Genomic DNA, 14,252 nt, shown 5'->3' with positions numbered 1-14,252 from the left:
AGATGGCTCACTTCTAACTTACATCCTCCATCAGGTCTTGAAAAAACAATGACTTTAATTGTTTTTACCACCTGCTCGATTGGGGAAGTAAGTTTAAGATTGCACATGGCATTTTATTTTCCCCAAGCAAGCCCGCAAACCTTATTGTTGAGCCCTGCCTGCCCTGTGTCTGTACTTTCTCAGCATTTTGCTGTGGGTGGTGTGTTTCTGAGCACCTGCAATTCTGGAGAAGCATAATTAATTGTTGAGTCTAATTACCGCGAGTTTGAGTTGTTGAGCCATCAGCTCACAGCGTCTGGATTTGACAACCCAGGAATGAGGCTGAACAATCAACTTAGACCGGCAAGTCCCGCAAAGCATACGTGCAAGTAAACAAACACCTTTTAAAAAAACCAAATTGTTTTTATTGTGGCTACATGTGGACAAGAAGTCAGAGGGTTTCATGTTTGCACTTTCATTGGATGTACATAAAACAGATGCTAAAAAAGATTTGGGCCTCATGTGTTGAAGTGTTTCAGCCATGAAGGCCTGTGTTACGTTGCATAATTAGCCTCCTAACATCACAGGTGTGTGGGTGTTTACTTTGGTCTCACCTCTCTCATTACTGCATGCTTCTTTCTGGTACACTGAAGATGGAATCGGAAAATCTGCTGGTTTGTAGTTGAAAGTGTGTTGTTTCCTCATTTTTTGGCCGTATCTGCCTTCATCTGCAATGACTCACTGGCCGAGACAATGCTAGTGTTACAAAGAGAGCGTGGACCCACATTTTGTTTTTATTTGTTTGTTTGTTTTGATATGTTTTTCAAACTGTATTTCAGGGCCCGTATTTATAAAGTCTCCATGTACAAGTGTTGGTCTCAGTAACAAGAAAATTATTTGAATTATGATGTTTGTGCAGGGATGATGTTTGTTGTTGATCTCATAAGAGTTGCGCTCACATCACATCTCTGACCCAACACATCGATATAACAGCAGAAAATCAAGTGATAACAGCACTGAGATATTTGCAAACTGCAGAAATAAATATGTATATTTTAAAAATGTAAAACTGCAGGCAACAACACAAGTAGGCCAAAAACATGTTGGCTTCTTAAGAGTGCAGAGAAATTCATTTACTAAAACAGTATTCATTACACCATGTCTGAATATAGACTAAGTTCTATGGTTAGGCTAATCGATTTCTGCCCATTTTCTTCTCAGATTGTATTTTTATTTCTCTTTTTTTGATCAACCAATCACAGCTTTTTAAAAGAATGTGTCACACCTACAGTAACAATGACGTCAACACGGCCTCTACGTTCAGATAAAGCTGTCTGTCACTTCCTTGCTCAGAGTTGCTCTCAGAAGTCTCCTTAATCACTCTTGAGCGAGGACGCCTTGCTAAAAGTTTTAAGGGGCTCTGGAATTCATACATTCTGGTTCAGCTGGGTTTGCAAATCTCAGACAGTGTGGTACCAGGTATCTGGGTCATCTCCACTGCAGGTTTCCTTTTACAAGAAGGACATTCTTTGGATTGTGTCATAGACTTTTTGCAGTGTGAAGCTTGTTACCTGTAAGTGCATTGTCTGTAGTCCTTGACCTGTTAATCCAACTAGAGATTAAACCTGACTAATTGCACCCATTAGTGAGTTAGTGAGTCAGGAGAAATGGCTCCAGAAGGATGCAGAAAACAATGGAAAGAAGATATTTTTAAAAAACTTGTTCTGCATGTTGAATTCTGAAGAATTGGTTCATGCTGTTACACGATACAGCTTTGTTTATGTTCCAGGTAATGTACACTGTACTGTCATACAACACGTTACACACACGTTTTAAAGGTCAGTAAGTTCAAGGCGTGTGTTAAACACGTGTGTGTGTATGAAACAACATGCCACTGTAGCATTAGTTACTTGTAATTATAGGATTTGAAAGGGGGTATTGTTGTAGGCACACGCCCAGCACAACATGATATATGTACAGCTAACACTGACGACACCGTGGTCATGTCCTCTGAATATTGTATTCTTAATAAATATGTTTCCTAAAATGTTTAAGTGAGAAATTGCCTAAACTACTTTTCATACTTCCCCCAGCAGCACAGGACACATGACCTCAGTATTTTTGGGTATGTCCCTGCCTGTTATACCAGAGAGGTTTGGTGTTTCACTAACACAAAAAAACAGGGTAGATAGTTGATGACGATCATATTGATTAATGTTAATTATTTTTAAAATAATCTTTGTTTTAAGTCTTATTTCTTTGACAGCGGTACTGGTCTGCTTCAAATGCACAGGTGTGCAATGCTTTTATTTGCACTGGACTAATTAATGTAACTAAGCACTTGAACTGAAAGTGACTTGATAATGTCTTTAGAGTTTATTCATTCATTCATCAGTCGTACATTAGTTAAAAATGTTTTTTGTAACTTTATGTGAAAACTCAGAGCTGCTGTTTTCCTTGAGCAAAGGCACAAAAGCAATAGGAAATAAATGTCTGTGACTATGGTTAATTAATTGATGTTGTCTGATGATGAGACTATTGATTATAAAAAGAAATATTTTGCAAAAAAATTTGCTTTGGACAAAAATGCATAATTTTGCGTCATCTTTCACAAAGGGAATGGGACAGTGCTTTATAATCCTCCTAAGGAGCGTGCAGAAATTGCACAACCAAACTTAAATGTGACATTTATGCTTGTGGTTTTGTTTTTGTTTAAGTGGCTACAGCTGCGATAACATGCTGAAGTTCCTCATAACAATGAAGTACACATTAGTCATAACTTGGCAAGCAACGTAGATAAACTGCTCACAGAGGCTTCAGTACGGCTTCTCAGGTACATTGTGTTATTTGCGTGCCTGCGGTTTCATTACCTGATTTAATTAATTTAATAACAAAGACATTCTGTAGTACGGTGCATATAATGAAGGTTCTCGGTATCACATCGGTAGTTTCGACAATATTACGGTAAGTGATAGCAACACAACTGAATAGATAATTGCCTTACTGGGAAGTGATGGACTATTTTTACATCCGCCAAGTAGGTTATCAGGTGGGGAGATGTAGATGGCTGATAACAATGAGTGCACTTTGATGCAGATCCTAGGTCAGGTGAGCTTAAATAATGGTTAAGCATTTATGGGTGGTGTAAAACTGAGCGTGATGCAGGGCTATCAAGTTTAATAATAAAGGCAAATGTTTGATAAAAGGAAATCTCAAGGATTATAATAACATCAACTAGAGTCCACTAGCAAGTACACATGGGATATGCAGTACAACACTGTAGCTTAAAAAATACAGAATGCTCCACAGATACAACATCACAAAAACCGAAGACAAATCAATACAGAAAGCAAGATTGATACCAAACTATTAGAGACATGATATTGGTTGATCATTGCAGGTCAGCACCCTGCTCTAGTCCCTGTAGAGGCCTGCCTGAAAGACATCAACTATGTCACAATGGTGCAAGGCCAACAACCTCTCACTGATACTGAACATCACCATAACAAAGAGGCTGGTTCTGGGCTTGGAGGAAGCAGCAAACAAACTACTGACCCCTGTGAATTGACGAAAACACTTGTGTAAAGAGAAAGCACCTTCTGCTACCAGGAAGTCCACATCCCTGAGAATCTGACCTGGTCCACACATAGACATCTTTAGTCTCTGTGGGGTCCTGAAGGCCCTCTACTCTGAAAAACATCATAACATGGGCCATCAGCAGCTTCTCCTTGAAATGCTCTATTTTAAAATGAAATCATTTTCGTCAGTAAATCAGGAAGGTGAACTCTGACTCTCCCTTGTTTTACTCAGTTTCCTCAGTGAAACTTTTGCATTGCCCTGAAACATTGCATATCATCACTTGTATGTTGTCAACACACTTTTATTGTGACATGTACATTTTATCATGTGTTTATAATTCTTTATCTTTTTATGCATTAAATACAGATATGTGGATTTGAATAATCGGGACTTTAACTTGAATTGTCACTGTTTTAATTTAATTTATTTTATTTGTAGAGGGACCATGTACACTATTAAACATAAATGCTGCCATTTAATGCATTGTACCAGAGTTAGCTTAGAGCTCATTTACATCTGCAGTCCCTTGGCAGGTCGTAATTGATGACTTGCAACTTGACTTGACAGAGAATAAAATTAATTGAGACTCAACTTGGACTTGGAAGTTAAAGACTTGAGACTTGGTGACTTGAATGACTAGTGTGTATTCATTTCATGTTTCCAGTTTAGTGTTTCCGTAGTCTGGCTGTCAGTATTTTACTCTTTAAAAGTGGTGGGAAGGGAATATTTTTCTGATTGAGAAGAAGTGAAAGGTCCTATATATGAGATTTTGATTAATATGGCAGCAAACAACTTTTTGCTACAGATATAGTGGAGTAATGGCATCCTGATTAGAGAATAAAGGCTCACATCTCATGCATCTGCTGCGGGGCCGGCCGCATGTGCGTTTTAGTGCATGTAAGTTACGTAAAACAAGCTGCTGAAGGGCCCCAACTTGACTCGAGCTGGTTTTTCCTCTTCTCAACCGAAAGTTACTTGATGGTTAGAGTAGGCATGATACTGCGGACTGGATACTGCAGGCAACACTAAAGTTTCTTGGGGAGGGAAAAGTGAGTTGGACTAATGGACTTGAGTCACACATCTGCTGATTTATTTTATTAATTCTTGTTTTTCAGCCTCAGTGAGCATGCCACATTGCATCTGAGAAGGCTATGTGACAAAAAACCTTCAGAGTACTTGAACCAAAAGCATTTACAAGAAACTGTAGAGAGGCCAACTCAAAGCACTGTTTTGCTTCCTCTTCTCTGCTGCCCTCTACTGGTCCCTTTAGTAGCTTTCATCAGCTGCTGTACGTGTGCTGTCACTTGGGCACACTCCTGATACACAGCCTGTGGTTTCAACATTCAAACGTCAGGTATGGGCAAACAGGGAGTCAAACACACAAGGAAGGCTTAATATCTGTAGGATATTTGATCTAAATAAACGCAGCCCACATATAAACGAGCGCTCTGTAGACTCACGTTATGTCTTTATTCTTACTTTTTTAAAGAAAGGTTTAAAATTTAAAACAAACCGGTCTGTATCTCGTTACAACACATATTAGCTGTTAGCTTCAGCTCATCTTAAAGCCGGAAGAATAACAACCAACCTCTCTAACTCTCCGCCAATCACAGGCGTGCTATCGTACGCAAATCACCGTCTCATAGGTAACGACGTAACACCTTCACTGACACTCAGGAAACTTGGGAACTCCGATGCGTTCAAGGGTCCCTTTTCTCAATCATCATATCACCATATCGCATTATATGATCGCAGACTGGAGGTCAGTTTATCCACTTTTATTTACGTCTATTTATTTAACACTGCAGTGGAAATTTACTAAGAGACGTTAGAGGTTTACAGCGATGATTTTTTTATTTTTTTTAAAAACTTTTTTATTGTACGAAAATTAAATTCACAAACTTTAAGACAATAATTGATTACAGTTAAAACATTTACAAAGTGAACATAAAGTACGTAACACTAACACAGAAACAAGAGTCTAAAAAAGGAAGAAAAAAAGCAAAAACATTACGATAGATTAAGCAAAACAACACAAGATTATAATTTTAAAAATAGAAAATAGAACAAGAAAATCATTTTTAAAACAAAATCAAGTGTTTTAACATTGGCGATATCATTTTCTTATTCTTTTAAAAAAATTTATTTCCTTTATTTATTTATTTTTGTTCCACAGCGCCTGCGCATCACATCCGCTGTTCTGATTGGCTGCAACGATCAAACTGCATTTCCGGTGCGACCCTACAGACATCACTGATGTTATTATAGATCAGATCATCAGCTCTGCATATTGTTTTGTGCTCCTTCGCATCATGTCAGCAGCCGCTCTTCTCCTGGTGGTCGTCGCGGTGTCTGTGTGGCCCGGTAAGAGGAACAATCACTGCATCACTGTCACCTGATCAGCCGCCATTAATTATCTATTCTCTAATGTTGTTGTCGTGCGATTTATGGCAATTTACAATTCATGCAATGGAGTCATATTACACATTATTACAGCTTTTTAAATGTCCTCTTACAGTCTATTTGTCTCCTGATCCCTGTCTGAATCATTTCTCTGTCTGTCTGCGGGTATTTAAGGTGACTCCAGGTTCATCATAGACCCTTTGTCAGTCTTCAGACACAAATCTCTGGTAAGCCACATAGACCTGCTGCTCTAATATACACACTGAGCTGAATCAGAAATGTGCTAAAGTCTCATTCACATCTTCTAATACACACTGGATTCACTTCTTCAGGCCTGTTATCTCACTGTGTCTTCTCCTCATCAGACTGTGGACATGTGTTCAGAGTGCAACCAGATCGTCCAGCTGTCCACCAACATGATCTCCGGCAGAGATACGAAGGTGGGGAATATTTTCACTTTACTTTTACTTCCCCTTTCTACTGACCACACGCGCTGAGTTTGTCGAATCTGGTTGCCACACCCAACAGATCGGTTCCCCGTAATGTCTCAAAGTTGCACAGACGACGCACTAACTACTGTACTTTTTTGCAGGAGACTGTCTATGAAACCTTGCACGCTCTGTGCCAGCGTCTCCCAAAGGACCAGAGCGTCTCAGAGTGCGACTCACAGGTGAAGATGCATTTGCCAAAACTCCTGCAGCAAAGCCCCGGTCACCTGGTGAGTTCAGCCTCTATTCAGGCTTCTATGTAAGAACACTTTGGTCTTCAATGTTCACCTTTTAATGCGAGATAATATGTGTAAATGCAGAAGCCAGGAGAGACCTGCATGGAGTTTGGACTTTGTGCTTCCAACAAGAAGGACGAACTGCAGAAACTTCCCCAGGATTCTGCCAATAAAGACATATCCACATCTGAACTTGGAACAGCCGCCGGCACCCATGTGAGCATGAGAAAAGCAGAAGTGAATGTTGAAATGAAACTTTTATTTTCCTCCTGTTAATCAGCTAATCCTCTCTGCAGGAGGTGAAGGTGTCCGGCCCAGTCTGCGCCCTGTGTTTGTTTATCATGAAGAAACTGGAGACCCTGTTGCCCACAAATATGACTGAGGTGACTCTCTCTTTGCTTGTCAGGCACATGTCCCTCACCATACATCACATCATGTCGACGTCACTATCTTCTCTTTTTCTGTCCTTGCAGGATGCTTTGATGAAGCTCATGGAAGAAGTCTGCAGTCTCGTACCAGAGAGCTACAAAGAGCGATGTGATGACTTCGTCTCCAAATACGGCGAGCAGATAGTCGAATTCCTCTTATCGTCTGCTGCACCTCACACTATCTGTACTCTCTTGCACCTCTGTTTGATCGAGGAGCAAACAGTTACAGGTCAGTTGCATCTGTGTAATAAATACATTTGTTTATTGTTCTGACCTGAACCTCACACCTCCACCACTGAGTTAACGCTCTGATGATTCCTCAGAGGTGTCCCTCCCCTCGGACTGCGAGTCGTGCCGCACGCTGGCTGTGCTGAGCCGACTTCACCTGGGTCCCAACTCCACCGAACCTCAGACCTCCTCTTTCCTCCAGTCTGTGTGTGTCCATCACCCCAATGCCATCCCCAAGGTCTGACCCTCAGCCAACACTAAATACCCCTCAGTGCTCCCAGCTGGCACAATCTTTCACAAATCACTACATTTTGAAAATACAAAAGATGTAAGATAAGTAACTCTCACGCTCTTTTCAGTGTGAGGCTTTCACCAAAGTCTATGGCTCCCGTCTGCTGAAGGTTTTGGGAAACCAGGTGGACGGTCCACATGCTTGTGAAGTAAGAAAACGCTCTTTTAAACCCTCACATGCACAATGTACAGTGACGTATCTCATCAGGAGGTGAAGAGGAATCACTTTACTTTAGGATACACATACTAACATTTAACTAGTTGCTCATTAGCATGCATATTAGTTGTCCTGTACATAAGTAATTAGGTTTTTGAGGGAAAACTCTTAATGGGATAATGGCAGAGAAGTTTTAAAATATGGTCCTGCAGAATAAGGCATTAATAAGTCCTTTATAATGAGCCAAAGTAATAAAGAGCCAACATGCTTGTAATATGCATACTAATAAGCAACTAGTTAATGGTTAATGTGCTCCCTAATATCAAAGTATTACTAAAACCAGCAACCTTCATTGAATGTAACAGACCCACGAGAGGATTTTTCTGCAGGGAAACTGTATAAATCAACAGGAGACACGCTTGCCGGAGCTGCAGCAGCAGCAGCACCACACTTCTTTTGTACAAACCTTGGTTGATCTCCATGATTTAAAAGTATGATGAGCCCCAAGTCCTCCCAGCTCTGATCACGAACACAGTGCAGCCACTTGAACACACATCATTCTGTGACCTAGTTGATTTTCACAGCATCCCATCTGTCCTGCAGAGAGCTGAGCTGTGCGCCGCCCCAAAGAAGTTGGAGCCGCTTGGAAGGAATCCTTGCACTTGGGGACCGAGCTACTGGTGCAAAAACATTCAGACTGCTCAGGAGTGTGGAGTAAGTTCAAGTTATTGTCATTACAGCTGATAATTATAAGCCTTTCACAACTATCACCATGAGTCCATTGTTTCCAGCTTGTACGAATGTGATTTTTTAAAAATTGTTTAAATTCCTGTTTCACGTCCTTTTTCTGTTTTTATTTGCAGAACCAGACGTTCTGTAAGAAATACATGTGGAAGAAGTGAAGCCACCTGCAGCCCTGAAAATAGACGCTCAATGAACTACTTTCTTTTTAAATACAAACGTTTTATTGCACTGATAACTCTTAAAGATTTTATAAATGTAATGCTCTTATCAACTTTTTTTTTTTGCATTTCACAATCAGTCAGCCATAAATAGTGATTGTTTAAAAACTCCGGTTTGCATGAAGGGTCACACGACTGAGGCTGGGATTCAGTCTGAAACATCTGTAGTGGTTAACAGTTTTGTGAACAATGATAGTCGGCACACTGCTTTATTTATGTTATAACGAATGTGGAAACGTTGTCCATCATTGAAAAGGATGAGCTATAAGTATGAATTAAAGACTATTTGGACAACTGCTGAACAAAGCTTCGGAGCTGCTTGTACGTACTGTTATCTTGTTGCTGTTCTATGATAATCACATACACATGACAAAGTACATTCAATTCAAAGGTTTGTCATTAAAAGTCAACATACAAACAGAGACACGTGTCCTGGAGCTTGTTTATTTAGAAACTTCCACATAGTAAAAACATAAAACAGTGAAAAAAAACATTGTGACATTTACACTTTTTTGCGGCTTTAAAGAAAAAAGTCCTGATGCTCTCTTGTCGATCTCTTTCTATATTCTGTTGTTACCTTGAATCACTTAAATACCCAGTTCATTTACAAAATGATGACGACACTTCTGGCCATTTACACGGAGGGAAAACCACGCCTCAATCACACCCCTGTGTGGTTGTTTGTGTCATCACTCTCTTGTCTCTTCCAGATCTAAGAGAAAGAGTAAAACATTTGTTAGCAAAACGAGCTCTATGCAAGTTTTGGACTCTTATGTTCGAAGACCATTTTTTACTAAAATAGGAAATTCATCATTAACTTCAGTCAGTTTTCAAGCAAAAATGTCAAATATTTGCTGGTTCCAGCTTTTTAAATTTAAGGATTATCTGCCTTTCTTTTTCATTTATGATAGTAAATGTAGAGTTTGGGTTTCAGACTGTTAGTTGGACAATTTAAAGACATCACATTGAATAAAGACATCTAATAGATTAAGTGATTAATCGTGAAAATAATCGTTGGATTAATTAACGATGAAAACAATAGTATAGATAGTTGCAGCTCTACTTCACAATGATTTAAAACCACATCAGTGAGAGCTGCTGTCAGTGTCCTAATACTTATAATGTTCTTATAATGTGTATCATTAAATATAAAAATCATATCATTAACATAACATTTTAACCAAGAAATTACAACAGTCCTCCACTATGTTTCAGAGGACAAAGCCTCTGTTATCACTAACAGTCTCCACTGAAGCAGCTCTTCAAGGAGGCCTGACCCTGTTATTTATTCAATAGTAAGAAAAAATTACTATTACTACTATTTTCCATTAGCCTTTAATACACGATGATCTCATAATCTCCTGATGTTATATGTCAGAAGTCTGGTATAATGTGGCTTTGCCTTTAAAAATTCAATTGAAAATGTGCTGAATTTTTTATGTCACTTCATGTTGCACAGGAGAAGTCTGGAGCCAGGGCTCTGCAGTATTTATGTCTTCCAACATGGACAGAATGAGTGGGAGGACGTACCTGGATGTAGGCCTCTGACAGTGTGATCATCTGGGGGAGAATGTCAGTCACCTGCAGGTCCTGCATCTCATACCACTTCCCAGTTCCCTGATTAATCACAAAGAGATTATGACTTTCAATAAAAAAAACACTGGCTTGGTCAAAACACAAGTTATGGATGTTTGTAATGATGACACCAGAAGTGAGAAATATCTGGCTGCAACCTACATGATGCAGAACATGTATCCTGTACGCTCCTTCAGTGGGTTTCCCATCATGCACTACGTTGGCGACGAGGTCATAAGTTGTATTCTTCTCTGTCACTTGAGCTTCTTCTGTCAAGTACTCGCGGAGGTCTACATTCCTGTTGACAACATGAACAAGTGCGTATTCATACTGAGGAGGAAATACACACATCCTTGACATCACTTCTCATGAGAGTTAAAATAAACAATAACCACTCGTTACTATTTTCAACATGTACTGCATGGTTCTGTCCGGCACTTTGATCCAGGCTACATATTGCGCCCTGCGGTATATGAACAGCACTTACGTGATAGGGAAGTTGACAATTGTGGGGTTCTTTTCCACAAAGAAGTTGTTCTTGGTGAATCTTTTGATACAAAAGACGAGGTACGGAGGCAGTTTGGTCAGCTGGAACCTTTTGAGAAAATTCTCTTTGTAGGTTTTGTATTCCTGAATGTAAATGAGACGGGAAAGGTCATACATATTATCTGCAAAACACTGACGCAGTTACAACACAATCTTCTAATTTTCTCTCAAGATCTCTGCATTGCAACATTTCAACGAGTCATGTTCCCATGTATTCTTTGATGTCGCAGTCATGTCATATCTAAGACAAGAAGATGTGGATTAATCTGTACCTTCTCTGTGCTGCCATTGAACTTGCCCAGGATGTTGAAGAGAGGGACCTGCGGGATGATGAGCTGCTCCTTCTCGTCCTTGTACAGTGGAGCTGTTGGGAGGTCAAGGGTGAGAAACAGGAAGGTGGACTCGGACATCTGCTCCTGGTACTCCTCTGTAACAAGCAATGCCTCCTTCTCCTCTGGTAGCTGGAAATTAAACATGAAACACTTGTTAAACGGGTGTTTTAACAGGGATTCAACACTTAAACACTTAATTTAGATTTAAAGATTTGAGGGCAAGTGAAAATATAGAATATTCTCTCTGCCTACAGAACCTTGCATTCATTTTAGTCTATTTCTTTTCCTCCTGGTGAAGCTTTTTCTTTGCTTAAAGTTTAGTTCCAGGTATTTAACACAGTCTTAGAGAAACTAAACGCTAAACACCTCAAAATGAAGCTTAATCAGAGAGAGTCTGAAGTCACGTATATTATAATATGTGCCAAAAATCAGCTCAGCCATAACCTTCACTTTGACAAGAAAATAACAGTTCTTTAACTTATCACAACACAAAACACTTAGGTTCAGAAATTATTTATGAATAGACCAGAGCTATTATATTAGTAAACCTCATTCTAAGATGTCAACTTATGATTTCATATCACAAGCAATAAACTCACCAAGTCAGGGTGTGGAAGTTTCTTGGAGAAGATCCGCATGGAGCCTTGAAATGCTTTTGTAATGATTGCTGTGAGGACACAAAGACAAACGAGAACAGAGGACAATTCAGATTTTGAATCTCAAAGTAAATTCAACCTGAGAGAAAGAAAAAAGTAGAAACTGATTTAACATTTGAAATAAAACTGTGTCCAAGTTTTTTCTTTGGCTTTACCATTAATGTGGCAAATCTGAATATCACATCAAAGACCTACATATTAAGCATTAAGGATCAAACCCTGATGAATCTCCTCCTACTCACATGGTTTTTTCTTTGTGCCTCCAAGAGCACCATGCAGAGCATTCAAGAACCACGTCATGAAGTCCACAGCATCCCCTGCAGCAAAGAAAACGATTGATCAGCACCACAGCCGAATCTCATATGTTCAAAAGCCTACTTGAACTATGCGGTACGTAGTATTACAGTTTCTGACAACTGCAGCATTACCTTGCTTGGTAATTTGGAAGTTCTTCTTGCTGCACAGCACCACCGCCTGCAGCATCTCGTGGGGAGACACGTGGGCCTTGAAGTTTCTCGGATTCCAAAGTTTGCGCATCAGCTCACCAAACCTCTGAACCAGGAGGACCATGATGTCCCCCGGTGGCCTGCGGATTCCCTTGTAGTTTTCTTCCTCCAGGAAGTAGTTTCGCAAAGGTGGTACATTGGAAAAGGCCTGGGAAGAACAGGCGCATATCAGATGGTTGGGATTGTTTTTAAAAGGTTTATTACCAAGTCCAAATAAGGTCCATGTTGTCAGTAAATCATACCTGTAACACCACATTGGCGTAGTCGTTGGCTTTGATGTTGTTGAGCCCGACAATGCCCGGCAGGTAGGTCGTACCATCGTAGGCTCGGTACAGTTTGCCCTGCTTGTCTAGACCTCCGATGTGCTGCTTGGTGAACGTTGGCTTCAACACGTACTGTAGAGAGAGAAAGTGTCAACAGATTATTAACACAAGAGCAGTTTGTACTGTACAGTGTTTTTGACTCGGCACCTCAAGATTAATAATGTGATACTTCCAGTTTGATGCTTGGTTCTTTAAAACTATATACAACTTATGCTGCCAGGATATTGTATGACTTGACTGCGATACAACGTATAAAACAAGGATCAGACGACATTTAAGTTGTATCTTGATTTAATGATAACAAAAATGCATAGTTTTATAACACAGATCCAATATTATATTGATTATTCACCCCTCAGCTCGACCCACAACAATATTCAGTGTTTGCTATGAAGTATAATAACACTAACCTATTATAAGCCCGTGACACCATGATTTCACTCACCGTGATGTCTTCTAGCGAAGAGTCGATGATCTCGTAGTTGTCCGGCAGACAGTAAAACTTGAGAGTGTGCAGATTGAGGAACACATGATGGGTGAACTGCACACTGTGAGTGTAGGCATGGGACTTCAGACCTCTGCCTGCAAGCAAGCAAGCATGCATGAGTAAAAAAAATCAGTCCAAGCACAACAAGATGATCTATTTCTGGTTGAGTGTCAGACAATTCACCTACCTTGAAAGTACTTCCCACATATAAGGCAGGCGTAGACGTTGATGTGGGAGAGAGAGATGGAGCAGAGTTTCTCAAAGTCAAAGTCCAGCACACTCCTGGTGGATAAACAGACACAACTGAGAATCACCTGCAGAGCCACAGAGGACAGGGCTAACTAGCATTTAGCATCGACACTGGCTAATAAACATGTAACTTTATCTTGCCTGTTTATAGTGTCGAGGTACGGGCAGTGACGGCTTCTCCGGTCTTCTGCGACACGTCCTCGGCCCTTTTTGGCTGCCACTGCAACATGAAGGCGAACAAAACGAACAGAGTCGAGCCACATTTAGTACAATCAGTTGAATGTAAGTTAGCTAAACATGCTAGCTAACCTAGCGTACAGGCTGTGAGGTGATGATGGATTTCGTAAACGCATTAAATTCGAGGGGCGGTGCATTCAAAACTATAAGGCAGAAGAACTTGATGACCCGCCCGTGTGTAACCGGACAGACCCGTGATGACAATCCAACGCACTTTCTTCTGGCTTCTAGCTACGTTAGCTACCGGCTAATCGGACGTAGCGGGGACGTTTCCAAGTAAATAAACTCACCCCTGTCTTCGTCGTCATCGTCGTCCACCTCAATCTCCCGTTCTCGCTTCAGAGAAACCTTCATGGCAGGTAGCCTGCGAGCTGAATGCCAAAACAAAAAAGACGGTGCAACTTTATTAGACTGAATTATTTTTGTGAATGGGTCGAGCACCGTGCGCGTCTGTCGAAACTCGCGGTGGTTGTACGTCGGAGCAACCGAATGGCCGACCAAAGCCTAACCCGGAGTTTCAAGCTAACTCACGCGAAACCCGATGTGATACGGTCTTTATTTTTATGACAGCATGATTTTACAATTTAATT

At 40.4% G+C, this 14,252-nt stretch overlaps 2 protein-coding genes across 3 annotated transcripts; one reads left to right on the top strand and one right to left on the bottom strand.

Moving 5' to 3' along the window:
• The first annotated feature begins 5,784 nt into the window (after positions 1–5,784).
• Positions 5,785–9,173, top strand: sftpbb (surfactant protein Bb). Its single transcript, XM_073466179.1, has 11 exons — positions 5,785–5,922; positions 6,136–6,188; positions 6,327–6,401; positions 6,554–6,679; positions 6,770–6,901; positions 6,982–7,068; positions 7,159–7,342; positions 7,437–7,579; positions 7,701–7,781; positions 8,393–8,503; positions 8,653–9,173. The coding sequence occupies exons 1-11, from the start codon at positions 5,871–5,873 to the stop codon at positions 8,689–8,691; spliced, it is 1,083 nt and encodes a 360-aa protein (XP_073322280.1). The 5' UTR covers positions 5,785–5,870; the 3' UTR covers positions 8,692–9,173.
• An 8-nt stretch (positions 9,174–9,181) lies between these two features.
• Positions 9,182–14,131, bottom strand: usp39 (ubiquitin specific peptidase 39). Of its 2 annotated transcripts, none has more exons than XM_073466177.1 (13): positions 13,953–14,131; positions 13,567–13,645; positions 13,364–13,458; positions 13,135–13,271; positions 12,609–12,761; positions 12,289–12,514; positions 12,103–12,177; positions 11,804–11,871; positions 11,145–11,333; positions 10,814–10,956; positions 10,489–10,624; positions 10,282–10,368; positions 9,182–9,463 (listed from the first exon to the last, which is right to left on the bottom strand). In XM_073466177.1, the coding sequence occupies exons 1-13, from the start codon at positions 14,014–14,016 to the stop codon at positions 9,413–9,415; spliced, it is 1,503 nt and encodes a 500-aa protein (XP_073322278.1). In that variant the 5' UTR covers positions 14,017–14,131; the 3' UTR covers positions 9,182–9,412. The 2 variants fall into 2 exon arrangements, with proteins under 2 accessions (XP_073322278.1, XP_073322279.1); XM_073466178.1 differs by having other exon boundaries at positions 9,321–9,463; positions 13,135–13,267; positions 13,360–13,458; positions 13,953–14,103.
• Between the last annotated feature and the right edge of the window lie 121 nt (positions 14,132–14,252).

Source organism: Pagrus major, chromosome 5 (assembly GCF_040436345.1).
Source record: "Pagrus major chromosome 5, Pma_NU_1.0".
Taxonomy (NCBI): Eukaryota; Metazoa; Chordata; class Actinopteri; order Spariformes; family Sparidae; genus Pagrus; species Pagrus major.
Note: the sequence above shows the minus strand (reverse complement) of the source record. Positions and strands in the feature narration are given on the sequence as shown.